The sequence below is a fragment of the Symphalangus syndactylus genome, chromosome 1 (genome assembly GCF_028878055.3).
Source record: "Symphalangus syndactylus isolate Jambi chromosome 1, NHGRI_mSymSyn1-v2.1_pri, whole genome shotgun sequence".
NCBI classification, from domain to species: Eukaryota; Metazoa; Chordata; class Mammalia; order Primates; family Hylobatidae; genus Symphalangus; species Symphalangus syndactylus.
Window position 1 is genome coordinate 91222715 of NC_072423.2, and position 27973 is coordinate 91250687.

A 27973-nucleotide genomic window follows, 5' to 3' on the forward strand; every position below is an offset into this window, starting at 1 on the left:
AAACCCCGTCTCTACTAAAAATACAAAAAAATTCGCCGGGTGTAGTGGCGGGCACCTGCAGTCCCAGCTACTCCAGAGGCTGAGGCAGGAGAATGGGGTGAACCCGGGAGGCAGAGCTTGCTGAGAGCCGAGATCGCGCCACTGCACTCCAGCCTGGGCAACTGAGGGAGACTCCGTCTCAAAACAAAAAAACAAAACAAAAGTGCTGTTAGCTACAAGCAGAAGCCTTTAGGTTGGGCACAGTGGCTGATGCCTGTAATCTCAGAACTTTAGGAGCCTGGGAGGTCAAGGTTGCAATGAGCCGCCGGGATCATGCCACAGCACTCCCAGCACTCCAACCTGAGCAACAGAGGGAAACTATGTCTCCTCAAACCCCCACATCCCCCAAAAGTTTAGTTTGAGAAACAGCTATCTGACCTTATGGCTATTTCTATCCAAGAGGGACTCCATTGGCTCTGATCACCACTTACTAACTAGGTCTACTAAAATGTGATGATCTTGCTGGGCTCTTCTATGAAAACATCTAGCAACCCAAGGAAGGCTTGCACTTGCTCATTTTGCTGAATCAAGGATGCTCATGCTGGCCGGGCACAGTGGCTCATCCACGTAATCCCAGGACGTTGGAAGGCCGAGGCAGGTGGATCACTTGAGGCCAGGAGTTCGAGACCAGCCTGGCCAACATGGTGAAACCCCATCTCTACTAAAGATACAAAAATCAGCCAGACGTGGTTGTAGGTGCCTGTAGTCCTAGCTACTCGGGAGGCTGAATCAAGAGAATCGCTTAACCTGGGAGGCAGAGGTTGCAGTGAGCCGAGATCATGCCATTGCACTCCAGCCTGGGCAACAGTGAGACTCCATCTCAAAAAAAAAAAAAAAAAAAACCCAAAAAGGATGCTTATGCTGAAGCCAAATGAAAATGTTAAGGCCCATGGCCAGGCACGGTGGCTCATGCCTGTAATCCCAGCACTTTGGGAGGCCAAGGCGGGCAGATCACCTGAGGTCAGGAGTTCAAGATCAGCGTGGCTAATACGGCGAAACCCCATCTCTACTAAAAATACAAAAATTAAGCTGGCCATGGTGGCAGGTGCCTGTAATCCCAGCTATTAAGGAGGCTGAGGTGGGAGAACTGCCTGAGTCCAAGAGGTGGAGGTTGCAACGAGCCAGGATCACACACTGTACTCCAGCCTAGCGACACAGTGAGACTCTGTCTCAAAAAAAAAAAAAAAAAAAAAAAAAAAAAGACGCAGGGCGCAGTGGCTCACTCCTGTAATTCCAGCACTTTGGGAGGCCGAGGCAGGTGGATCACCTGAGGTCAGGAGTTCCAGACCAGCCTGGCCAACATGGTGAAACCCCATCTCTAATAAAAATACAAAAATTAGCTGGGCATAGTGGCGCATGCCTATAGTCCCAGCGACTCCGAAGGCTGAGGCACAAGAACTGCTTGAACCCAGGAGGCAGAGGCTGCAGTAGGCCCAGATCACGCCATTGCATTCCAGCCTGGGCAACACAGTGAGACTCAGTCTCAAAAAAAAAAAAAAGGAAAGTAAATGTAAGGTCTCTAGGCTTCTAGGGTCTGTGGCTCAGGCTAGAACTAGAATCCAGACTACCACCAGTTATTTATGGTTTATCCCTTTATTGTTTCTCCTTTGATCAAAACGTGTCACAGCTGGGAACCAAGAGGAAGTAAAAAAAATACCCACAAATATTCCCCCTGACTCCCCATTAGTCCTCCCCCAACCCCCCACCCAGGGCTTCCAGCCAACCCCGAGCACACATGATCATCTCCCCCCACCCTCAGGCTTCTCCTAGCAATAAATACAGGTGACCATGATTCAATGAAACCACAACTGATTTCTCCATCTGAAATGCCCCTCAAAGGAGACAAGAAGAGGGCAAAGCAAGTTTAATGCCCATCCCCTAAGAGGTGTGGAAACGTCTTTCTGCCAAGGGACAGAAGAGGTAGAACTGCCCCTCTCAGAACTGCAGCAGCTCTACAAGGAATTGGGGAGAGGAAAAGGATAGAATGAGAGGGAAAAGGATGTTCTTTAGCAACCTCACTCCTTTGATCCATTCATCCCGTCCCAGGTAAGGGGTGGTCCCAGTGTATCAGTGGGGCATAAAAAGGGGAGTAAAGCCTGGAGGAAGAAATGAAAGGAGGGAGAGCAATCTGGTGGGAGGGAAGGGGAAAAGAAGCCCTAACTCATTGCCCTCATCTTCTTCCAAGAAATGGCATCAACATACAAGAGGCATGAATGGATAGAGTCTGGGGGAGTTCAGGGCTCCTAAATAAGGGAAAGAGAAGGGGCGACAAGGGCCCTGTGGTTTCCTGGTGTTCCTAAGTGAATGTGCTCCAGTTAGAGCAACAGGATATTGGGGAAATGAAGGGAAAGAGTTGGTATCAACGGAGTGGGAGAGGTGAGGAGATCACAAGAGGAATTTGGAGCCCAGGGTCAGCCCTCTCATCCTGCCCAAATGTTGGCAGAATCTGGGTCTTAGACTAGCATAAGTGAAGTCTGGGGAGGGCCGAACTCCAAGGCAGAAGAAAGAATATCTCTCAGCACTACTGCTCCCCTTCCCTCCCCATAACCCAGAACATCCCTTGGGTTATCGCAGGTGAATACTCCAATCAGATGCCACATTGATGCCAGGCTTGCGCAGGACCAACACAGAGGTCTCAGGGTCATGCTGGAAGGACAGGCGGCTTTCTGGAGATCCTGGAGGAGGAATAAAAGAGTGTCATAGTCATACCAATGGGCTATAGCATAACAACTACGTTCCTACAGGCAAGGGCATCCCTAAACCTGCCCCGGCTTTCCCTCCTTCCCCCATCCTAGGGGCCAGATTGGTCACTCACCTTTTGTCTGGAGTACCACAGCTGCTGGCTTTCCAGCCCCTATTATCACCACTCGCTCAATCCAGATTGGTGTCTCAAAGTGTCCTTTAGGGTCTGCTGAGCTGGAGATGGCAAAAGCAGATGTCCATCAGGGGGAAAAATAACAGAACAGAAGGGAGGAGGAGACCCAAAGCAAGGTCAGGATGTGAGAAAAGAGCACAGTGAACTGGGAGCCCCTATAAGGATCAGGCCCCAGCAAAGGCAGCCAAGGAAGAGCGGGTGACCCATTACCTGGAGACAAGGGTGTTGCCAGAGAATGAGAATCGACGCAGCAGGAACTCTTGGCGAGTCTGATAGTTGAACGTGTGCCCATCATCCAGAAAGAGCTCTCCTTGAGCTGTACCCTGAGTAAGAAGTGGGATAGGTGAGCGCCTGAGCCCAAGAGGGAGTGAGGGGCACAACCCCAGGGAACTGAATCCTAGGAAGGCAGGCAAATGGCTGAGGAGACTCGCTGCCCGTGCACTTACCTGAGGGCTAAGTGCAACAAAGAGAGTGATGGGGTCATCCTTCATACATTCTGAAGACCGCCGCACTCGCATCCATCGAGGCACGATTGACCCTCCACGCTGGAACACAGGGATCTAGGGCAAGAGCAATGCCAGGATGAAGTTGCCCCCTTGTCCAACCTTGGGCCCCACAGCATGTTTTGCTTACTCATGTATGCCCACGTAGGTACTGGACCCTAAGGCACACATTCTCTCTCCTTCTGGAAATTTATAGGGAGATGGAACTGGCAGCTGGACCAGGCTTACTCACACTGCTTAGAGTTACAGGCAGGTACAGGGTCTGGGGACCATGATGCTTCTGGTAGCTTTGAATGTCATACCACACCTGTGACAAAAGAGGTAAGATACCAGATCACTCAGTGCACAGGGGTCCCATCCTGTTTGCCTCCTTTGGCTTCCACCATCTTTCCCCACCATGCCCTTCCTTAACTCACCTCCCCTTGGCCAGGCAGATAGACCTGGACACCATGGGCTCCAGAGTCTGATACAGGGTGAACCAGCAACGCATCCCCTAAAATATGCCAGAATCAACTCTGAATAGGGGGATTAGTTCCCAGAACAGGGAACACCAAAGTGCCTGCCCTCTGCACCACCAGCTTCACTAGTCCCTCCTTGGGCATCCGCAGTGCTGCTTGGCCCAATGCCAACCCACCACCAACTGTCCTCATTCCTCACCAAGCAGGTACTGATCATCTATATTGAAGGTAGTCACATCTTGAGGATACTGCACCCACAGGGGCCTAGGAAGGAAGAAAGACAATAAAGGAAAACTTTTCAATTTTGGCACAAGTCAGAGATGCTCCTCCAGGAACTGGCAATGAGAAAAGAACAGCACAGGCCGGGCATGGTGGCTCACGCCTGTAATCCCAACACTTTGGGAGGCCGAGGCGGGTGGATCACCTGAGGTCAGGAGTTCGAGATCAGCCTAGCCAACATGGTGAAACCCCGTCTCTACTAAAAATACAAAAATTAGCCGGGCATGGTGGCAGGCACCTGTAATCCCAGCTACTCAGGAGGCTGAGGCTGGAGAATCATTTGAACCCGGGAGGCGGGGTGCATTCAGTGAGCCGAGATCACACCATCGCACTCCAGCCTGGGGGACGAGAGTGAGACTTTGTCTCAAAAACACAGAAAAGAACAGCACAGGGGTTACCAGGAGTTTGCAGTCAGACAGTCGGGCTGGGGTTCAGGTCTCAGTTATACAATCCAATCTTAGTCATTTAACTTCCTAAGCCATCTCCCTGCTTCTTCTCTGCCCCCTACTGAAACCATGCTGCACAGCAGCCTGCCAGTAGCCGCCTTGCATGTTTCACAGCCCTGGCTTACAACCCTGGCTTGCAAGGCCCTCCAGGAGCAGATCATACTTTCTTCTTAATCTCATCTCCTAGCTCTCCTTCTGCTTCCTTACTCAAGATATACTGAGTTTTTTTCTATTCCTAGTACATAACAAACTAATTTCTCCTTTAGATTTTTTTTTTTTTTTTTTTTTGAGACAGAGTCTCGCTCTGTCGCCCAGGCTGGAGTGCGGTGGCGCGATCTCGGCTCACTGCAAGCTCCGCCTCCCAGGTTCACGCCATTCTCCTGCCTCAGCCTCTCCGCCATTCTCCTGCCTCAGCCTCTCCGAGTAGCTGGGACTACAGGCGCCCGCCACCACGCCCGGCTAATTTTTTTGTATTTTTAGTAGAGACGGGGTTTCACCGTGGTCTCGATCTCCTGACCTCGTGATCCGCCCGCCTCGGCCTCCCAAAGTGCTGGGATTACAAGTGTGAGCCACCGCGCCCGGCTTCTCCTTTAGAATTTTTGTACTTGCAACTCCCTCTGCTTAGAAGATTCTTCCTATGTAACATGGTCTGTCCCATTCATTCAGGCCTCATCTCACACAGCCTTCTCAAAAAGTTTTTTTTTTTTTTTTTTTCATTTTGTTGAGACGGAGTCTCCCTCTTCACCCAGGCTGGAGTGCAGTAGAGCAATCTCGGCTCACTGCAATCTCTACCTCCTGGGTTCAAGTGATTCTCGTGCCTGAGCCTCCCGAGTAGCTGGGATTACAGGCGCCACGACGCCCAGCTAATTTTTGTATTTTTAGTAGAGACGGGGTTTCGCCATATTGGCCAGGCTGGTCTCAAACTCCTGACCTCAGGTGATCTGCCCACCTCGGCCTCCTAAAGTGCTGGGATTACAGGTGTGAGCCACTGTGCCAGGCCTCAAAAAGGGTTTTTATGACCACCTAATCCCATTACCCTGTTGTATTTTTCTGAAAGAGCTTATGACTGCTGGCAATTTTCTTTAAATGTTTACTATTATTCATCTCCATTAAGCTCCCCTTCACGCTTGACCTTAATGATTTTCCATCCTTTACAAGGCTGTGGTGGGTGAAGAAAGAGACCCAGAGATGAAGCCCAGTCCCTAATGCCCCCAGCCACCTCAGCCCACTCTTCACAGCCCAAGTGAATGCCTCACCTCATGACAGGAATGCCTTCCCGATGGGCCTGATATAAGAGAGTGTACCAGAAGGGCAGCAAAGAATATCGCTGGCCCAAGGCATCTCGGATTATATCATTGTGCTGAGATGGTAACAGCCATGGCTCTCGCCGCCCAGTGTCCAAGTGGGCATGTGCCCGGAAGAATGGCTGGTAAGCACCCATCTGGTACCAGCGCACAAGCAGCTCTGGCTCTGGGTTTTTGAAGAAGCCACCCACATCCGCTAGTAGAGGGGAGAGAGGAAGCAGGTTGGAAAAGAGGATGAAGGAGAGATACTGCTTGAGAAACTTCCCAAGGCCCTAACTTGGACTCTCAACTCTCTTTGCTTACAACACCTTGGTCCTGTGCCCTCTACTTTGCCCCTTTCCCACCAAACCAAGACCCCAAATTCCTCCCTGTCTTACCCCCACAGAAGGAAAGTCCCACCAGCCCCAAGCTGAGACACATAGGAATAGAGATCTTCAAATGGTCCCACTCGGCAGTGTTGTCCCCTGTCCACACGGCTCCTGAGGAAGACAAGAAGTGGGGAGTTTGCACATGGTAAAGGGGTTCAGCTTTTTACATGGCTGACCTCCCACATCTGCTCTGGGTCCCCAGAACCCTGCTGAAGATGCAGTTCACAAGAACATTTGAACAAGGAGTGGACCTCCCTCGCCCTGACTTCCTTCAAAGCGCATAGCTGAGAGGAAGCAGATGCAGTGTGCAGCTCCCATTCCTCAGAGAGGCAGGTCCAGGTCCATGGCTCCTGAGATCTGGCCTTCACACCCTTCAGCCACAGCTCCATTCTCTAAACCTTACCAAAGCGCTGGGAGCCAGCGAAGAAGGCCCTGGCCAGGACAAAGGGGCGTTCCATGCCCCCAGAGCGCTGTCTCAGCCCATCAGCAGTCGCCATGTGCTGGGTGAGGAGAGAAGAAAAGAGGGGTAGTGAGGAGCAAAAGCCAGCTGTCATCTGGTGCAAGTTCCCTAGGCCTCAGTCTCTGGGCTGTTTTCCCTCTTTTCACCAACTCTCCTCTCTCAGCCCCTTACCACATAAAGGCCATAGATGTTATGCACATCCCGGTGCTCCCAGCCCCCATAATGCTGGGCATCCTTGAGCATGGTGACCTCAGGACCATTGAACACAGATGGTTCGTTCATGTCATTCCAGACAAAGAGGTTGGGAGCTGAGCCCTGGGAACGTGGGCAGAAAATGGGGACAGAAGGACAGAGGGGAGGAAGAAGACAAACAGTGTCAGAGAAGAGAGCTCCCAGGAATCTAAAAAGATGCATTTTTCAGGGCCCTCCCCGGATCATCAAGGCCCCCTGATATGTTGCAGGCAATCAACCATAGAAGGGTTGGCAAGCGGAGAGAGATTCAGGGAGGCAGGTGGGACAGACAGACACAGGTCATGGGGAGAGGTCTTCCCTACCTCATAATTGTCATAGCTGAACATGTTAGCCCACCAGGCCCTCATCGTGGGATTAGTGAAGTCAGGGTAACCAGCTGAGCCTGGGAGAAGTTAAGGGTGGCTCTCAATTCCCTAAGGGGCAAAAGAGCCACCATTCTACCTCCCTGGCCAATCACCTCTCCCTCAATTCTGGGTCTGCCTACCTGGCCAGCACCAGCCCTCATAGTCAGAGCCATCCCGGGTCTTAACATACAGCCCCAGGTTCCGCAGTTCCTCGTGAACTCGGTAGCCGGAGTCCACCTTGATGTGGGGGTCTACGATGGCCACCAGCTGGGGGCAAGGAACAGGGGTGCTCAGGTCTCTTTAGGGCTAAAGTATGTTTCAGCCCTATCCTGAGAAGACCAAGCGTGACTGCAACCCCTTACCTTCCGCCTCTTAGAAGCCAAGCGCTCAAGCATGGTGCGGGGCTGAGGGAAGCGACTGGGGTCCCAGGTGAAATACCGCTTGCCATCAGCATGTTCAATGTCCAGCCAGATGACATCACAGGGCAGGTTGTGATCATCGAAGCCCTGATCCACTTCTAGCACATCAGCCTCGTCCCGGTAGTTCCAACGGCTCTGGTGGTAGCCGAGGGAGAAGAGTGGGGGCAACGCCTGGGTTCCTGCAGGTTCATCGAGGGATGGGGGTCACAACGAGGATCAGGCCCAACATCCAGAAACTGAGGGAGACTTGTGAACTAGAGGCAGGCTGAGGGGTACAGACCTAGAAAACAAGCTGGGGCACAGGATCTCTGAAAACACATAGAATCACTCCTGATAAGAAAAGAGCAGAAGAATGAGGCTGTCAGGGAAAACCATGTACCTGTGAGACTAGCATATTGCTGGAAAACATCAGAGATGGAGGGCCCAAGCAGCAGGAAGACATCAATGATGCCAGTCTCTGACATCCAGCGAACATCTGTCTGTGGGGTCTCCCCAGAGCCCTGCAGGTAGTCCATCATCTTCCCAAACAGGGTCTGTATAGGGGACCACAGAGGGGTCAGACACCCCCTGCCCTCCCATTTCCCAACCCCAAGACAAAAAGCAGCAATTTTCTCCCACAGTCCACACAGAACTGGCTCTTGTAAGTTGCTTTCAGTAAGACTAAATGGGGCCTCCTCAGTGAGGCTTTCCTGGACCACACTATCTAAAGCAGTACAGCCCCCACCCCTACTCCACCAGTTTGGGGTGGTTAAGTGCTAACAAAGACTCTTTCATGTCTTTGTTAGCACTTAATCACCCCAAACTCATCTTGCACTTTTTTTTTTTTTTTTTTTTTTTTTTTTAACAGAGTCTCACTCTTTTGCCAGGCTGGAGTGCAATGGTGTGATCTTAGCTCACTGCAATCTCCACCTCCCCAGTTCAAGCAATTCTCCTGCCTCAGCCTCCCGAATAGCTGAGACTACAGGCGCACACCACCACGCCCAGCTAATTTTTGTATTTTTAGCAGAAACGGGGTTTCACCATGTTGGTCAGGATGGTCTCCATCTCTTGACCTTGTGATCTGTCCACCTCACCCTCCCAAAGTGCTGGGATTACAGGTGGGAGCCACTGCACCCGGCATCATCTTATTATTATTATTATTATTATTTTTTTTTTTTTTTTTTGAGACTGAGTCTCACTCTGCCACCCAGGCTGGAGTGCAGTGGCACTATCGCAGCTCACTGCAACCTCTGCCTCCCGGGTTCATGCCATTCTCCTGCCTCGGCCTCCCAAGTAGCTGGGACTACAGGCACCCGCCACCATGCCTGGCTGATTTTTTTTTTTGTATTTTTAGTAGAGACGGGGTTTCACCATGTTAGCCAGGATGGTCTCAATCTCCTGACCTCATGATCCGCTCGCCTTGGCCTCTCAAAGTGCTGGGATTACAGGCGTGAGCCACCGCGCCCGGCCTATTTTTATTTTTCAAACGTTTTTATAGAGATGGGGTCTCGCCATGTTGCCCAGGCTGGTCTCAAACTCCTGGCCTCAAGCGATCCTCTTGCCTCAGCCTCCCCAAGTGCTGGGATTACAGGCGTGAGCCATCATGCCCGGCCCCATCTTGCCTCCTTTGTTATGTGTTTAACGTGTCTTCCTCTCTGTGAGTCAGAACCTTTGTTTTTTTTTTCTGAGACAGAGTCTCACTCTGTCACCCAGGCTGGAGTGCAGTGGTGAAATCTCTGCTCACCACAACCTCCGCCTACCAGATTCATGCAATTATCCTGCCTTAGCCTCCCAAATAGCTGGGATTAAAGGAGTCCGCCACCATACCCGGCTAATTTTTGTTTTACTAGTAGAGATGAGGTTTCACCATGTTGGCCAGGCTGGTCTCCAACTTCTGACCTCTGGTGATCCGCCCACCTCAGCCTCCCAAAGTGCTGGGATTACAGGCATGAGCCACCACACCCAGCCCAGAACCTTTTCAACCTCAGTTAACACTATATTCCCAGCACCCAGAAGAGTACCTAGCACATAACACACTGATAATAAGTGCATTCTGTCAGTCCAGAATAGGCAATGTCTTCCCTAAGAATATGAGTGAGCGTGTGTCACCTGGGAGTGATTAGGGAACTCAAATGCTGCCTACCAGGCCCACAGCCCCTTCTCTCACCCAGTCCCCAAATAGCTAATACCCCTAGTATACCTATGTCTCAAGGCCTGGAAGCTTCACTCCCTCCTTTTTCCCCGTGCCTGTGCTCTCACCTTCCCGGCAGTGTTGGAAGATATATCAACCCAGGTCTCTGCAGCATTGAGCCAGAAGATGCCCAAGTCACGATGAGGGTTGTGTGCCAGGAGCACAGGCACAGACCCATACAAGGCCATGGGGTTGTACAGCTCATACTGGAACACATCCAAATTGTAGAGGCGATATGGCTCCCCACCCCTGCAGGCAAACAGACAGACTTGGGCTGCTAACTGGCCCCAGGCTACGTTATATGCTAACTCCACTCCAGAGACACAGGTGAGAGACAAGCAATGGCTCCTCTTGTCCTTTCTCAAAAAATTTTCTATCACCAAAGGTGATTCTGGACACAAGAAGTAACCCATGCTTGTCTGGAGTATCCAATATGCACACCCATCTCCCTAAAGGCCTGACTCCTTCCTGCCCACCTCCATCTTCCTGATGTCACCATAGGACTCACTCAGTGACCTTCAGCCTCAGATTGTCTGCATGCTCAGGGATCCCATAGACATGCTCCATGCCTGGCAGAGAGAAGTCCAAACCCACAGACATGGGGCCTGGAAGAAAAACAAACAAGCTTCAGAGCTTCTGCTTGGAAAGGAGCCCTGCACCCCAGCCCAAGGAACCCGAGCCCCTCACCATACGGCTTGCTGTCAGAGTGAGTTTTGAATGTCTCCTCCCAGGCTCCTGGCTCATCTTTCTCTGCCTTCCCCTGAGTCTCCTCTGGCTGTTAAGAAAAAGAGAGGACCACTTTCCAATCATACCAGTTCTCTCTTTCCCCGCTCCCATCAACTAAATCCCATCCCTGATGGTGAGACTAAGTTCAAGTTTCTCATGGGCCTATCCCCTCCAGCCTCCCAGCCAGCCCTATCCTCCAACCAACCACCCGCTCCAACTTGCCTTGTCACCATCCCTGGGTGTTTCCTCAGGCTGGGCCCCATCGCCCTCAGCTGGGTCTTTTGATCCTTGCCTGGAAGGTAGGAGAGCTGTCTGCTCCAATCCAGAGGGGGCAGGGACGAGGGGCTAGTGGAAGGAGGGGTTGGGGAATAGAGAGCCAAGGGTCCAAAGGAACGAAGGCATTGGGGGAAGGGACTAAATGTTAAAGCTTGGAGAGGGAACCCACAATGAGAAGATAAGCTGGCAAAGGATGGGGAGAGAAATGAGAAAGGAAAATGAGGAATAAGTGCCACCAGGAGGCACAGGCCTGAACACCAGCCTCTGTCAACATCCCAGAAGAGAAAGGCAGGATGATTCAGGGGCCTGGGTTATGAATGCCAATCCTGGCTCTGTTGCCTCTACTGAGAGATTCTGGCCCCAAGTGCCCTCCCTGGGCCTCAGCCGCCTGTCCTGACACAATGGCTTTGCAAAGGCATGTGAGTCATACTGTACCAAGCCTCTACAGACATACATAGGGACTTCAAGAGGTTCTGCCAAAAAATGCTTTTAAGGGCAAGTAGCTCTGCCCAGAACCTCAGGTGCCCCTCAGCTGAGAGTCAGGAACCCCAGCAATAGGCAGCATCTCTCCATCCCCTGGCAAAGCAATAAGCTCCCTACATTCCTGAAGGACCTGACTTTCAGTATTTCACCTTCCTTCTTCTGGGGGCTCCCAGCCAGGATAACAGGTAACGGGACCAGATATCACACGGAGGGGAAAGTGGGGTGAGTGAAAGGCTGGAGGGGTCTGGGGCACCTCCCCCTGAAGGCTAGAGTGAGGAATGGGTAAGGGCAGAGGAACAGATACAGTACCAGTGGCCATGGATTTACCTAGAGAAAAGGTTCTTGATCTTATCCCATATGCTACCAAGCGTGAGACTAACTTTATCCGAGAAACTGGGGCAGCAGGAGATGGGTAGGGAAGGGGAAAAAGGCACAAAACCAACACAAAAACAGAAACATAAAAGTGAGTTTCAGTCGACAAACTTCCAGAGATGGGGGGAAAAAGAAACCAAAAAAAAAAATTAAAAAAAATGAAGAAAATAAATCTGGGAAATGTGATGATGTGAGAAGGGGAAGAAGGAGACACAGACCCAGGCAGGCCTCCCAGAGATGCCCAGGGTACAGCTCAGGGACAAAAGTGACTGCCTCCTGGTCTGTACAGGAAATGGAAAAAACTGCACCCAGGTCTGGTTCCTACCCTCCCCGACAGAGAGCTTCTCCCAGCCCCCAGGCCCTACCTGGCTGGCCCACCACCCTGTCTCCTCCCAGTGCCAGACCTCAAAACACCCCTATGCTCTTTCATACTAGGTTCCCTGCAGTCCCAACCCCTGTACTCACGAGACCCTAGGGGCCCTCTGGTGCTCAAACTCCAAGAGTCCTCGGGCATTGACACTAAGCAGAAGACTTCGGTCCTCTAGTAAGTCAAGGCGGAATGGCTGTGCTGTCAAGATGATCTTGTAGGGTCCCTCAGCCATGGTTAACTCCACACTGTTGTCATCACGACCAGAGACAGAAAGCCTGGGAAACATATCAAAAGAAACATAAGGAAGTACAAAGGGCCAAGAGGAGTAATGACACTTTAGAAGACAGGGGAAATCTACCTGTTAAGAAATAGGCAGTGTGGTAACAGAGCAGGGATAGACAAGTTAATCAACAGAACCAAATAAAGGGCCCAGAAACAAACCCAAGCATATTTATTACTTTTTTTTTTTTTGAGACTGAGTTTCGCTCTTATTGCCCAGGCTGGAGTGCAATGGTGCAATCTGGGCTCACCGCAACCTCCGTCTCCCAGGTTCAAGCAATTCTCCTGCCTCAGCCTCCCAAGTAGCTGGGATTACAGGCATGCACCACCACACCTGGCTAATTTTGTATTTTTAGTAGAGACGGGGTTTCTCCATGTTGAGGCTGGTCTCGAACTCCTGACCTCAGGTGATCCACCCGCCTCGGCCTCCCAAAGTGCTGGGATTACAGGCGTGAGCCACTGTGTCTGGCCACTTATTACTTTTTTTTTCTTTTTTTTTTTTTGAGACAGAGTCTCGCTCTGTCACCCAGGCTGGAGTGCAGTGGCGCAATCTCGGCTCACTGCAAGCTCCACCTCCCGGGTTCATGCCATTCTCCTGCCTCAGCCTCTCCGAGTAGCTGGGACTACAGGCGCCCGCCACCACGCCCGGCTAATTTTTTGTATTTTTAGTAGAGACGGGGTTTCACCATGGTCTCGATCTCCTGACCTCGTGATCCACCCGCCTCGGCCTCCCAAAGTGCTGCGATTACAAGCGTGAGCCACCGCGCCCGGCCCACTTATTACTTTTTCAAATGTACTAAATACTAAGAGGTGGCATAGCAGATGAGAGAGGAAAGGAGAACTATTCAAAAATGGAATTGAAAAAACATTTTCCATACAGGAAAAAAATGATTTTCCAAATATGAAGAAAAATGATGCATTTTTTTTTTTTTTTTTTGAGACGGAGTCTCGCTCTGTCGCCCAGGCCCAGGCTGGAGTGCAGTGGCGCAATCTCGGCTCACTGCAAGCTCCGCCTCCCGGGTTCACGCCATTCTCCTGCCTCAGCTTCTCCAAGTAGCTGGGACTACAGGCGCCCACCACCACGCCCGGCTAATTTTTTGTATTTTTTAGTAGAGACGGGGTTTCACCGTGGTCTCGATCTCCTGACCTCGTGATCCGCCCGCCTCGGCCTCCCAAAGTGCTGGGATTACAAGCGTGAGCCACCGCGCCCGGCCTCTTTTTTTTTTTTTTTGAGATGGAGTCTCGCTCTGTTGCCAGGCTGGAGCACAGTGGCACAACCTTCGCTCACTGCAAGCTCCACCTTCCAGGTTCATGTGATTCTCCTGACTCAGCCTCCCAAGTAACTGAGATTACAGGCAGGTGCCACCACACCCAGCTAATTTTTTTTTGTATTTTTAAGAGAGATGGGATTTCGCCATGTTGGCCAGGCTAATCTCAAACTCCTGACTTCAAGTGATCCACTTGCCTCGGCCTCCCAAAAGGGCTGGGATTACAGGCATGAGCTACCACGCCCAACCCCTTGATATCATATAGCTATCTAATACCAGATACAACTATCAACTGCAGAAAGATTATGACTTAAAAATTTTTTTTTCTTGAGATACTCTCACTCTATCACCCAGACTGGAGTGCAGTGGCACAATCTCGGCTCATTGCAACCTCTGCCTCGCAGGTTCAAGTGATTCTTGTGCATCGGCCACCCGAGTAGCTGGAATTACAGGCGCCCACCACCACGCCCGGCTAAGTTTTTTTTTTTTTTTGAGACGTAGTCTCGCTCTGTCACCCAGGATGGAGTGCAGTGGCACGATCTCGGCTCACTGCAAGCTCCGCCTCCCGGGTTCACACCATTCTCCTGCCTGAGCCTCCCAAGTAGCTGGGACTACAGGCACTCGCCACCACGCCTGGCTAATTTTTTGTATTTTTAGTAGAAACGGGGTTTCACCGTGGTCTCTATCTCCTGACCTCATGATCCGCCCACCTCGGCCTCCCAAAGTGCTAGGATTACAAGCGTGAGCCACCATGCCCAGCCCTGGCTAAGTTTTGTATTTTCATAGAGATGGGGTTTCACCATGTTGACCAGGCTGGTCTTGAACTCCTGACCTCAAGTGATCTGTCCACCTCGGCCTCTCGACGTCCTGGGATTACAGGCGTGAGCCATCACACCCAGCCTGCTTAAAATTTAAAAGTAAAAGCTTTAGGATGGGCTCGGTGGCTCATGATTGTAATCCCGGCACTTTGAGAGGCCAAGGCAGGTGGATCGCTTGAGCCCTGGTGTTCAAGACCAGACAGGGCAACATGGCGAAACCCCATCTCTACAAAAAATACAAAAATTAGCCAGTCTCATAACCCGATCTCAAAATAAGTAAATAAATGAAAGCAAAAGTGTTAGAAGAAAATTTAAAAATACATTTTTGGCCAGGCATGGTGGCTCATTCCTGTAATCTCAGCACTTCGGGAGGCCGACGCAGGTGGATCATGAGGTCAGGAGTTCGAGACCAGCCTGGTCAACATAGTGAAACCCTGTCTCTACTAAAAATACACAAAGTAGCTGGGTATAGTGGCGCAGGCCTGTAGTCCCAGCTACTCGGGCATAGTGGCTCACGCCTGTAGTCCCAGCTACTCAGGAGGCTGACGCTGAAGAAAGAATCGCTTCAACACAGGAGGCGGAGGTTGTGGTGAGCCAAGATCGCACTACTGCACTCAGCCTGAGCAACAGAGCAAGACTCTGTCTCAAAAGATATATATATATATATATATTTTTTTTTTTTCTGACCTTGAGGTAGAGAACACAACAAAGAAAAGGCTAACAACAGAAGGTAAAAGACTGATACCTCTAACTACATTAAAATTAGGAATTTCTGTTTATCAAAAGTACCTTTAGGATCATCAAGAAAAAGGAAAAGTCTAAGAAATTTTATCAGTCTAGAGGGGTCTAAGGAAACATGACAACTAAATGTAATAGGGTATCCTGGATGAAATCCTGGAACAAAAAAAGAACATACACAAAAACTAAAGAAACCTCAAGTATGAACTTTAGTAACTAATGTATCACTATCAATTCACTAGGTATCACAAATGAACCATAGTCACATTAATAGGGAAGGCCGGCCGGGCACGGTGGCTCAAGCCTGTAATCCCAGCACTTTGGGAGGCTGAGACGGGTGGATCACGAGGTCAGGAGACCGAGACCATCCTGGCTAATACAGTGAAACCCAGTCTCTACTAAAAATACAAAAAAATTAGCTGGGCGTAGTGGCGGGCGCCTGTAGTCCCAGCTACTCGGGAGGCTGAGGCAGAAGAATGGCGTGAACCTGGGAGGCGGAGCTTGCAGTGAGCCGAGATCGCGCCACTGCACTCCAGCCTGGGCGACAGAGCAAGACTCCATCTCAAAAATAATAATAAGAAGAAGAATAGGGAAGGCTGGGCGCAGTGGCTCATGCCTGTAATCCCAACACTTTGGTAGGCTGAGGCGGGCGAATCACGAGGTCAGGAGTTCGAGACCAGCCTGGCCAACATGGTGAAACCCCACCTCTACTAAGAATACAAAATTAGCCAGGGGTGGTGGCACACACCTGTAGTCCCAGCTACTCAGGAGGCCAAGGCAGGAGAATTGCCTGAACCCAGTAGGCAGAGGCTGCAGTGAACCGAGATTGTGCCACGGCACTCCAGCCCAGGCAACAGAGTGAGACTCCATCTTAAAAAAAAAAAAAAAGCAAAAAAAAAAAAAAAAAAAAAAAAACAGGGAAAACTGGGTGCAGATAAGCACGAACTCTCATCCTTGCATCTTTCCTATAAATCTAAAACTAAAATGAAAACTAGCTGGGCGCAATGGCTCACGCCTGTAATCCCAGCACTTTGGAAGGCCAAGGTGGGTGGATTAACGAGGTCAGGAGTTCGAGACCATCCTGGCCAATACGGTGAAACCCCATTGCTACTAAAATTACAAAAATTAGCTGGGCATGGTGGTGTGTGCCTGTAATCCCAACTACTGGGGCACCTGAGCCAGGAGAATGGCTTGAACCAAGGAGGCGGAGGTTGCAGTGAGCCAAGATCATGCCACCGTATTCCAGCCTGGGTGACAGAGCAAGACTCCGTCTCAAAAAAACAAGAAAACTGTTTTTTTGTTTTTTTTTTTGAAAGAGACGGGGTCTCACTTTGTTGCCCAGGTTGGCCTCAAACTCTTGGGCTGAAGAGATCCTCCTGCCTCAGCCCCCTGAGTAGCTCAGGCTACAGGCATGTACCACCATGTGCAGCAAAAGTATGTGTGTGTGGTTTTGTTTTTGTTTTTTCAGACAGGGTCTGGGTCTGTTACCCAGGCTGGAGTACAGTGGCAAGATCTTGGCTCACTACAACCTCTGCCTCCCAGGCTCAAGCAATCCTCCCTCCTCAGCCTTCTGAGTAGCTGGGACCACAGGCACGTGCCACCACACCTGACTAATTTTTGTACTTTTAGGAGAGACAGGCTTTTGCAAAGTTGCCCAGGCTGGTCTCAAGCTCCTGGGCTCAAGCAATCTGCCCACCTCAGACTCCCAAAGTGCTGGGATCACAGGCATGAGCCACTGTGCCCTGTGCCCTTGTGTTTTCTTTTAAAGACACCTTGGGCAGCACGATGGTTCACACCTGCGATCCCAGCACTTTGGGAGGCTGAGGCAGGCAGATCACCTGAGGTCAGGAGTTTGAGACCAGCCTGGCTAACACTGTGAAACCATTTCTACTAAAAATAGAAAAATCAGGCCGGGCGCGGTGGCTCACGCTTGTAATCCTAGCACTTTGGGAGGCCGAGGCGGGCGGATCACGAGGTCAGGAGATCGAGACCACGGTGAAACCCTGTCTCTACTAAAAATACAAAAAATTAGCCGGGCGTGGTGGCGGGCGCCTGTAGTCCCAGCTACTTGGAGAGGCTGAGTCAGGAGAATGGCGTGAACCCAGGAGGTGGAGCTTGCAGTGAGCAGAGATCGCGCCACTGCACTCCAGCCTGGGTGACAGAGCGAGACTCCGTCTCAAAAAAAAAAAAAAAAAAAAAAAAAAAGAAAAATCAGCCAGGCGTGGTGGCATGCGCCTGTAATCCCAGCTACTCAGGAGGCTGAGGCAGGAGAATCACTTGAACCCGGGAGGTGAGGGTTGCAGTGAGCCGAGATCACGCCACTACACTCCAGCCTGGGTGACAGATCGAGACTCTGTCTCAAAATAAAATTTTAAAAAAGTAAATAAAAGAAACTAGGAAAGACAACCAAGTCAAGACCACTGTGAGATGTCATTTTATACACAAATCATTGACAAAACTTAAGTCCAACAGTATCAAGTGTTGGAAAGGATGGAGATCAATGACGACTTTTTTTGTTTTTGAGGCTGAGTCTCCCTCTGTTACCCAGGCTGGAGTGCAGAGGCGCAATCTCAGCTCACTGCAACCTCCGCCTCCCGGGTCCTGGTTCAAGCAATTCTCCTGCCTCAGCCTCCCAAGTAGCTGGGATTACACGCACGTGCCACCATGCCCAGCTAACTTTTTTTTTTTTTTGAGACGGAGTCTCGCTCTGTCGCCCAGGCTGGAATGCAGTGGCGCGATCTCAGCTCACTGCAAGCTCCGCCTCCCAGGTTCACGCCATTCTCCTGCCTCAGCCTCCCAAATAGTTGGGACTACAGGCGCCTGCCACCATGTCCAGCTAATTTTTTTGTATTTTTAGTAGAGATGGGGTTTCACCATGTTCGCCAGGATGGTCTTCATCTCCTGACCTTGTGATCCGTCCGCCTTGGCCTCCCAAAGTGCTGGGATTACAGGTGTGAGCCACCGTGCCCGGCCTAATTTTTGTATTTTTAGTAGAGATGGGGTTTCACCATGTTGGCCAGACTGGTCTTGAACTCCTGACCTCGTGATCCACCCACCTCGGCCTCCCAAAGTGCTAGGATTACGGGCATGAGCCGCTGGCTCATAAGAAGGCCTGGCTTCAATGAGGCCTTCTTATAAATCATTGGTGAAGTGTAAATTGGTAAACCACTTTGGCTTTATCTTGGGAAGTTGATCATCTCCATATTCTACAATCCTGCAATTCCTCTCCTAGTTATATACCAAAGAGAAACTCCTGAGCAAGCATAACAGGAGACATGTACAAGAAGGTTCATAGCAACACTTTGGCCCAGCAAAACACTGGAAACAATCCCAAGGCTTATCAACCTAGAAATGGATTAATCAGTTGAGGTATATTCATACAACATAATAATATGCAGCAGTAAAAACGAATGAACTAGAGCTATATGAAATGGCATTAATTAAAGTTATGTGAAAAACGGAAACCCAGCCAGGCGCGGTGGCTCACACCTGTAATCCCAGCACTTTGGGAGGCCGAGGCGGGCGGATCACGAGGTCAGGAGATAGAGACCATCCTGGCTAACGCAGATTGCGCCATTGCACTCCAGCCTGGGCAACAGTGAGACTCCATCTCAAAAAAAAAAAAAAAAAAAAAAAAAGGAAAAGAAAAAAGAAAAACGGAAACCCCAGAAGACCACATGCACTAAGATACTTCCTCTGTAAAGCTCAAAAACAAAAAATATATATAATTTATTGCTTAGGCACACAGACATATGTGTGCATATGTATACACACATAATACAACTGTAAGAACAAAAAAAGGCAAAGGAATGATAAGCTTCAGAATAACGACTACCTACACCTGGAGCAGTCAAGGGTACAGGACAGTGCGATACGGTTGGGCTGAGTGGACAGTTTACAGGGTGGAGTATTTGAGACGAAGTCTCACTCTGTCGCCCAGGCTTTAGTGCAGTGACACATCTCGGCTCACTGCAACCTCTGCCTCCTGGGTTCAAGCAATTGTCCTGCCTCAGCCTCCTGAGTAGCTGGGATTACAGGTGCGCACCACCACACCTGGCTAATTTTTGTATTTTTAGTAGAGATGGGGTTTCACCATGTTGGCCAAACTGGTCTCCAACTCCTGTCCTCGTGATCTGACCACCTCGACCTCCCAAAGTGCTGGGATTACAGGCATGAGCCACTATGCCCGGCCACTATGTTATTTTCTAAATTATGTATTTAAGAGAAAGTCATGGATGGATACATGGAACACTGATGACAGGGTATCATGACACAAGAATCTGAGTAATCCTATTCTGAATATCTTTTTTTTTTTTTTTTTTTTTTTTTGAGACAGAGTCTCGCTCTGTTGCCCAGGCTGGAGTGCAGTGGCGCGATCTCGGCTCACTGCAGGCTCCGCCTCCCGGGTTCACGCCATTCTCCTGCCTCAGCCTCTCCGAGTAGCAGGGACTACAGGTGCCCGCCACCGAGCCTGGCTAATTTTTGTATTTTTTTTTCTTAGTAGAGATGGGGTTTCACCGTGGTCTCGATCTCCTGACCTTGTGATCCGCCCGCCTCGGCCTCCCAAAGTGCTGGGATTACAAGCGTGAGCCACCGCGCCCGGCCTCCTATTCTGAATATCTAAGGAAAAGGAAAGGAGGAAGAAAGGAAGGAAGGAAGCAAACAAGCAAGCAGGTAGACATTGTATTCCTGGAGGACTAGATCTGTAAATAAGCAGGGCCTTGTTTATTTCTACTTATACAACCAGCATCCAGCCCAGGCCTGTCAGGGAGGAAAAAGCAATACTTGTTTGCTGAATGAATAAATGAGGATAAAGGGATAAAGAGAAAAGTAAAACATAAAAAGAGGTGGGGAAAGGTTGAGGAGTATGGCAAGGTGCTATGCTAGTTATCTACTACCTTATTTTGGGAAAGCATGTCAGCAACCAAAAAAACGTTGATCAGGAAGGAGAAAGGGGCCACAGAAATGGATGTTTCTCAGGAAAAATTTACCGAGCTACTGGCGGATCAGCCACCAAAACATCTGGCACACGGTATCGGGGTCGCCGAGGCTCCAGCTCATCAATCCTGAACCGAGTCATGTTCTTTTGAAGCCCCTGAAGCTCTAACACCAGCAACACCTGCGGGGACAGAGGTTTGGATCTGGAGAAAGGAAATGGGTTACACCATGGAATGCTCTTTGAACCCATTCTCTCCTAAGGGGTTTCTTCCTTTGAGCCCTTTGCCTAAAGGCCAAGATCACATTTCTTCATAAAGTAAAAGTCCAAAGATTAGGCTGGGACAAGATGTTGGCCACAATTTCCCCCTTCCCAAATTACCCCACAGCCATTGCCCCCACCCCCATCAGACTCTTCCTTGTCTCTCCTGACCTTGGTGACCTCATGGATCAGATGGACCGTGAGGGAATCAGGACCAAGCTGTAGAGAGTCCAGCAAGGCTCGGTATGGAGAGAGGCCTGGCCGTATGCTTCTCTGTCGCCTGCCAAGTGAAGGGTTGGGAAGTAAGATAAAGGGCCACCTGCAATGTCCCTAGGTCCCTCTATCACCTGCAGTGTCCTTAGGCACTCCATCTGCCACAGACACCTCCCACATTACCCTACATTCCATCCCTCTCTCCCAGAAATATCATACTTGCAGAAAGAACTCTCTTCACAGGTCTTAAAGTTGCTTCTATCCACAGCAAGGGTAATCCCCAGGCAGACCCCTAAAAAAGCCAGTACCAAAGATGCCCAAGACCTATGGAGAAAAGGACAAAGATGGAGCAATCAGCATGGTGGTCAGAAGGGACCCCCTTCAAAAGGAAAAGCTTCTTCCTGTCACAGCACTAGAAGATAGCTGAGGAAAGAGGGGAGAAAGATGGAGTCACATCAAATACAAAAGAAGGCAGAGTGGACACAGGGTTAAGGATCAGGCCTGAGAAATTGGTTCACTCACACCTTCCCTTTGAAATGCAGAGTAGGCTGGGTGCGGTGGCTCACGCCTGTAATCCCAGCACTTTGGAAGGCTGCAGTGGACGGATCACCAGGAAGGAGATTAAGACCATCCTGGCTAACACCGTGAAACCCCGTCTCTACTAAAAATACAAAAAAAAATAGCTGGGTGCGGTGGCGGCCACCTGTAGTCCCAGCTACTTGGGAGGCTGAGGCAGGAGAATGGTGTGAACCCGGGAGGCGGAGCTTGCAGTGAGCCAAGATCAGGCCACTGCACTCCAGCCTGGGCGACAGGGCTAGACAAAAAAAAGAAAAAAAGTCGGGCACGGTGGCTCATGCCTGTAATCCCAGCACTTTGGGAGGCCGAAGCGGGCAGATCACAAGGTCAGGAGATCGAGACCATCCTAGCTAACATGGTGAAACCCCGTCTCTACTAAAAATACAAAAAATTAGCTGGGCGTGATGGGAGGCGCCTGTAGTCCCAGCTACTTGGGAGGCTGGAGCTGGAGAATGGCGTGAATCCGGGAGGCGGGGCTTGCAGTGAGTCGAGATTGCGCCACTGCACTCCAGCCTGGGTGACAGAGTGAGACTCCATCTCCAAAAAAAAAAAAAAAGAAAGGCAGAGTAGACAGAGGATCTTTCGCCTTCAGAGGCCCTGGGGTTGACTCTGGTGACATCAGCCTCTCAGAGGAAAGGAGCAGTAACAGCCAGTCTCGGAGGAAATGGTAGTACCATATGCGTGGAACAGAGAAACAAAGCAAGCCACACCTTTCTATCGGCAAGGCATTGGGTGGAAGCAAAGTTAAAGAGCTAAAGATGAGGGCTGGGTACGGTGGCTCACTTCACGTCTGTAATCCCTCCACTTTGGGAGGCTGAGGTGGGTGGATCACTTGAGGTCAGGAGTTCAAGACCAGCCTGGCCAACATGATGAAACCCCATCTCTACTTAAAATACAAAAATTAGCTGGGCATGGCGTTGAGCATCTGTAGTCACAGCTACTTAGGAGGCTGAGGCATGAGAATCGCTTGAACCTGGGAGGCAGAGGTTGCAGTGAGCCAAGATTGTGCCACTGCACTCCAGCCTACGTGATGGAGCAAAACTCCACCTCAGAAAAAAAAAAAAGATGTACCCTCAGCTAGCCTGCTGATTACAGTTCCTAGGGTCCTAACATCCCTAGCACCCTAGACAGCCTGTTTCTCTGATTTCCACTCCTGTATCTTCAAAACACCACCATCACTACCCAAAGCTGAAAAAAAATAACAATAGCTAAAAGGTTCTGAGCCCTAATGTACCCCTAGGGGCCTGGGTAATCACTTTATATTACTAGTTTTTAATTCTGCCTGCAGTTTTTGTTTTTTGCTTTTTTGTTTGAGACAGTCTCACCCCATCACCCAGGCTAGAGTGCCGTGGCATGATCTCAGCTCACCGTAACCTCCGCCTCCCAGGTTCAAGCAATTCCCGTGCCTCAACCTCCTAAGTAACTGAATTACAGGAGTACACCACCATGCCCAGCTAATTTTTGTATTTTTAGTAGAGACGGAGTTTCACCATGTTGGCCAGGCTGGTCTTGAATTCCTGACCTCAAGTGATCCACTTGCCTCGCCCTCCCAAGTAGCTGGGACTACAGGTGCTCGCCACAGCACGCAGCTGATTTTTTTTAAAGTTGTGTTTTTGTTTTTTTTTTTCCTGGCCAGGCGCAGTGGCTCACACCTGTAATCCCAGCACTTTGGGAGGCCGGGGTGGGCAGATCACAAGCTCAGGAGTTCGAGACCAGCCTGGCCAATATGGTGAAACCCCATCTCTACTAAAAATACAAAAATTAGGCAGGCGTGGTGGCAGGGGCCTGTAATCCCAGCTATTCGGGAGGCTGAGGCAGGAGAACTGCTTGAACCAGGAGGCGGAGGTTACAGTGAGCAGATCACGCCATTGCACTCCAGCCTGGGCAACAGAGAGCGATTCTGACTCAAAAAAAATAAATATTGGCCGGGCGCGGTGGCTCACGCTTGTAATCCCAGCACTTTGGGAGGTCGAGGCGGGCGGATCACGCGGTCAGGAGATCGAGACCACGGTGAAACCCCGTCTCTACTAAAAATACAAAAAATTAGCCGGGCGTGGCGGCGGGCGCCTGTAGTCCCAGCTACTCAGAGAGGCTGAGGCAGGAGAATGGCGTGAACCCGGGAGGAGGAGGTTGCAGTGAGCCGAGATTGCGCCACTGCACTCCAGCCTGGGCGACAGAGCGAGACTCCGTCTCAAAAATAAATAAATAAATAAATAAATAAATAAATAAATAAATAAACAAACAAATAAAAATTTTTTTTGGTAGCAGGCCTCACTTTGTTGCCCAGGCTGGTCTTAAACTCCTGGGCCCAAGCAGTCCTCCCATCTTGGCCTCCCAAAGTGTTGGGATTATAGTGTGAGCCACTGTGCCCAGCCTGCCTACAGTTTTTAACAGTATCAGTGACCTGGTCTCACTTCTAAAGATTTTAACTTAATCAGAGAGGAGTCTGGGCATCAGACTTTTTTTTTTTTTTTTTTTTTTTGAGATGGAGACTCGCTCTGTCACCCAGGTTGGAGTGCAGTGACGTGATCTCAGCTCACTGCAACCTCTGCCTCCTGGGTTCAAGCGATTCTCCCGCCTCAGCCTCCCGAGTAGCTGGGATTACAGGTGCCCACCACCATGCCCGGCTAATTTTTTGTATTTTTAGTAGAGACGGGGTTTCATCACGTTGGCCAGGCTCGTATCGAACTCCTGACCTAGATCCGCCCGCCTCAGTCTCCCACAGTGCTGGGATTACAGGCATTGAGTCATCGCGCCCCGCTGGCTAGTTTTTTTAAAGCTCCCTAGACAACTCTAATGAGCAACCTGGGTTCACAACCACTTCTTTACATGCATACTTCTTTTCCCTTTCTTCCATTGTTTTCTTGGTGAATATAGGGTTGGGGTTCATTTCCAGATGGGAAAATTAAAGCATAAAAGGTTGAATAGTTCACCCAAGATTAAATAGCTGGTAAGGGATGAAATGAACTGAACTCAGTTGTGCTTGACTCTGGGGCCCATGTGCTTTACCATGATGCACAATACAGCACACTAATCACTAGCAGCATGAAATGGGCCTGTCTCACTGAGGACCATCATCCCAAGGTTATCACGAATTGTCAATTTCCCAATGTGCTATGAAATGACAGAGACTAACAGGCTTATTTAAATAAGTTAGTTTGAAGAATATATTCATCCAGGATTCATCCTTAGGATTCTGAGTAAATCCTAAACAGAGATTCTCAAATTTTAATGTCTGTTAAGAATCGGCCAGGCACGGTAGCTCACACCTATAATCTCGGCACTTTGGGAGGCCCAGGTGGGCAGATCATGAGATCAGGAGTTTGAGACCAGCCTGGCCAACATGGCAAAACTCCATCTCTACTAAAAATACAAAAATTAGGCCAGGCGTGGTGGCTCACACCTGTAATCCCAGCACTTTGTGAGGCTGAGGTGGGTGGATCACCTGAGATCAGGAGTTTGAGACCAGGCTGGCCAACATGATGAAACCCCGTCTCTACTAAAAATACAAAAAAAAAAAAAAAATTAACAGGGCATGGTGGCACATGCCTGCAGTCCCAGCTACTCAGGAGGCTGAGGCAGCAGAATTGCTTGAACCTAGGAGGCAGAGGTTGCAGTGAGCCAAGGTTATGCCACTGCATTCCAGCCTGGGCGACACAGCGAGACACCACCTCGAAAAAAATATATATATACAAAAATTAGCCAGGCATAGTGGCACATGCCTATAATCCCAGCTACTGGGGAGGCTGAGGAATTAGAATGGTTTGAGCCCGGGAGTCAGAGGTTGCAGTGAGCCGAGATCGCACCACTGCACTCTAGCCTGGGTGACAAAGTGTGACTCTGTCTCAAAAACAAGAAAAAAAAGTTGCCCAGGCTTGTCTTGAACTTCTAGGCTAAAGAAATCTTTCCACCTTGGCCTTCCAAAATGCTGGAATCACAGGCGTGAGCCACTGCACCCAGCCTGGACACCGCATTTTATTTTTAATTTTTTTTTTGAACCTGAGTTTCGCTCTTGTTGCCCATGCTGGAGTGCAATGGCACGATCTCAGCTCACCGCAAACTCTGCCTCGTGGGTTCAAGAGATTCTCCTGCCTCTGGCTCCCAAGTAGCTGGGATTACAGGCGCGTGCCACCACACTCGGCTAATTTTGTATTTTTAGTAGAGACGGGGTTTCTCTGCGTTGGTCAGGCTGGTCTCGAACTCCCAACCTCAGGTGATCCACCAGCCTCGGCCTCCCAAAGTGCTGGGACTACAGGTGTGAGCCATCCTGCCCGGCTGACACCACATTTTAAACATGCTCTCCCAGTGACACTGATATGGGCAGAATAGGAGCATACTCTGAGAAAGTGTTTCAAACTGGTGGTGGGAGGGTTCTTCTAAGCAATAAAGTTTTACAACCAGCCAGACACGGTGGCTCACGTCTATAATCCTAGCACTTTGGGAGGTCAAAAAGGGAAGATCAGGCAACATAGCAAGACCTCGTCTCTACTTAAAAAAGAGTAGCGAGGCATGGTGGCAGGTGCCTGTAGTCCCAGCTAATCAGGAGGCTGAAGCCGGAGGACTGCCTGAACCCAGGAGTTTGAGGCTGCATAAGCTATGATTTGCACCGCTGCTCTCCAGCCTGGGCCACAGCACAAGACTCTGTCTCAAAAAAATAAATTAATTAAGACTGGTCAATGTGGTCTCTACTAAAAATACAAAAATTAGCTGGGCGCGGTGGCACACGTCTGTAATCCCAGGATTCGGGTGGATGAGGCAGAAGAATCGCTTGAACTCGGGAGGTGGAAGCTGGAGTAAGCCCAGATTGCACCCCTGCACTCCATCCTAGGCAACAGAGTGAGACCCTGTCTCAATAAGTAAACAAAAAATAAATAAAATTTGACAACCTATAATAAGGTAACTAAAGACAGGGTCTATTATACGCATTGTATCTAGTTATCTAGCAGTAGCTTCAGCATCTGCTTGAAAGCTAAAAGAAGATTACCAGAAATGAGATAGAGTGTACTGTGATCTCATCACAGGACTCTCCTCGAGCTCCAGAGGAATGTACGAAACAACTGTTCCACAGCAAGCCAGACAGAAAAATGAAGAAAATACTAGGCACTGTGGTTTAATAGGCCAAGCAGAAGTATTAGTACAGCAAGCAGAATAAATGCCACCAGAAAACTCTATAGCAAGACATGCGGCACAGGTCCTGCAGTGAGTGACCTGAGTGACTGCAACAGGTACTCTTGGCCACTGACCCACGTCCACCTGCCAAAAGCAGCAGTAAATAGAAGTACAGTGAGTGAGGCCGGGCGCGGTGGCTCACGCCTGTAATCCCAGCACTTTGGGAGGCCGAGGCGGGTGGATCACGAGGTCAAGAGATCGAGACCATCCTGGCCAACATAGTGAAACCCCGTGTCTTCTAAAAACACAAAAAAAATAGCCGGGCGTGGTGGCGGGCGCCTGTAGTCCCAGCTACTCAGGAGGCTGAGGCAGGAGAATGGCGTGAACCCAGGAGGCGGAGCTTCCAGTGAGCCGAGATCAGGCCACTGCACTCCAGCCTGGGCAACAGAGCGAGACTCTGTCTCAAAAAAAAAAAAAAAAAAATGAAGTACAGTGAGTTAAATACCCTCTGGGGCCCTATTTGCACAGTCTGTAAAACTGGTTCTGAAAGATGCCAATGGAGATAGGATTCCTAAAGCATCTTTCAGATATGACCTGTTGGAGGGTCCTAAGGAATTCACGGATGCCTTGACCATCCCAAGAGTGGTGTTCATAGGCCAAAGTCAGGAATAAGCTGCAGGGCAAGTTGCACCCATTTATTGTTTCAGATCACAGGCTCCCAGAGAACTGAGTTTATGATCCACGCTTTCTTCATCGCTTCGGAGAGTACACGCCTACCCCACCCCAGTATATCCGTTAGGTCCTAGTAAACATTTGTGGCACTGGTGATACGTTTCCAATCTTTTTTTCCCCCAGTAATATAAACCCGAGAGCGTGGACCAAGCCATTCGATTACATGTTGTGTTTGAGCAACACCATCCACGCCGTGAGTTTACTGGACCCTGGGCCGTGCCCAGCGACCGTGGACACTGAACTAAGCCAGAGCTGGTGCTCACGTGAAGACAAGGGCAGAGAAAGATTCGGAGCTCTAGGGAGTAGAGCCAGAAGGGTAGTACAGGCTTAACTGCTGGCCCGGTGCTTCCAGCTCAGCCGAGGGGCCGCAGGGCCGCAGGCTGCATTCCCCGAGGCCAGGCCGCAGCTTTTCCCCCGCCCCGACGACCCCGCGCACTAGAGGAAGGGGGCGGCGACGTTGACCGCCGCAAGCAGCCGAAGGAGGGCGGCGGCTGAGAGCGGCCAAGACCAAGAAAGACGCACAGCTGCGGCTTTACTAAGCCGCCGGGCGGGAGCCCGGAGCCCCAGAGGCAAGGCCCCCAGCGTCGCTCGGATCTACCACGGGGAGACCGGAGGCGTCTGAGGCCGCCTCCAGAAGAACAAAGGTTCCTCACGAGGCCAGGGGTGGCAGAGTGTCAAGAGACACACAGGAAGGAGTGGAATGGGACTTGGGGGATCTAGGGGCGTCCCAGGCGGGCCCCCAGATTCCGGGCTCCTCACCGCCTCCTACGCGCCGCTACTGCCGCTACCGCCGCCATCTTGTGCCGAGTTTGCTCTTTGACCCCAAACCTCCCGTCCCACCGCGCGCGCTCAGCCACGTATCCTAGTTCCCGCCCCTTCCGGCCTTATGATTGGTTCGG

At 50.4% G+C, this 27973-nt stretch overlaps 1 protein-coding gene across 4 annotated transcripts; it reads right to left on the reverse strand.

The window, feature by feature from the left end:
• Positions 1–1616: 1616 nt before the first annotated feature.
• Positions 1617–27970, reverse strand: GANAB (glucosidase II alpha subunit). 4 transcript variants are annotated; one of them, XM_055287836.2, is made up of 25 exons: positions 27834–27970; positions 20877–20981; positions 20616–20724; positions 20239–20366; positions 12240–12419; positions 11730–11795; positions 10866–10935; positions 10605–10692; positions 10426–10522; positions 9986–10166; positions 8127–8280; positions 7691–7926; positions 7469–7595; positions 7287–7366; positions 6904–7047; positions 6676–6772; positions 6282–6383; positions 5857–6100; positions 4075–4139; positions 3834–3910; positions 3650–3724; positions 3361–3474; positions 3125–3237; positions 2855–2955; positions 1617–2714 (listed from the first exon to the last, which is right to left on the reverse strand). In XM_055287836.2, exons 1-25 carry the CDS (start codon positions 27869–27871, stop codon positions 2605–2607), a joined length of 2901 nt encoding a protein of 966 aa, XP_055143811.2. In that variant the 5' UTR covers positions 27872–27970; the 3' UTR covers positions 1617–2604. The 4 variants fall into 4 exon arrangements, with proteins under 4 accessions (XP_055143811.2, XP_055143865.2, XP_055143904.2 ...); XM_055287890.2 differs by having other exon boundaries at positions 10605–10688; positions 10862–10935; XM_055287929.2 differs by lacking the exon at positions 11730–11795.
• Between the last annotated feature and the right edge of the window lie 3 nt (positions 27971–27973).

Excerpts from the sequence above, each read along its gene's own strand:
- GANAB (XM_055287836.2), bottom strand. The coding sequence starts at position 27,871 with ATGGCGGCGGTAGCGGCAGTAGCGGCGCGTAGGAGGCG. Across the intron at positions 12,420-20,238 it reads GCTGATCCGCCAGTAGCTCG|GCTTTCTGTCTCTGGTCGTG; the intron begins GTAAATTTTTCC and ends TATGTTTCCCAG. Across the intron at positions 2,956-3,124 it reads GGCAACACCCTTGTCTCCAG|CTCAGCAGACCCTAAAGGAC; the intron begins GTAATGGGTCAC and ends TGCCATCTCCAG.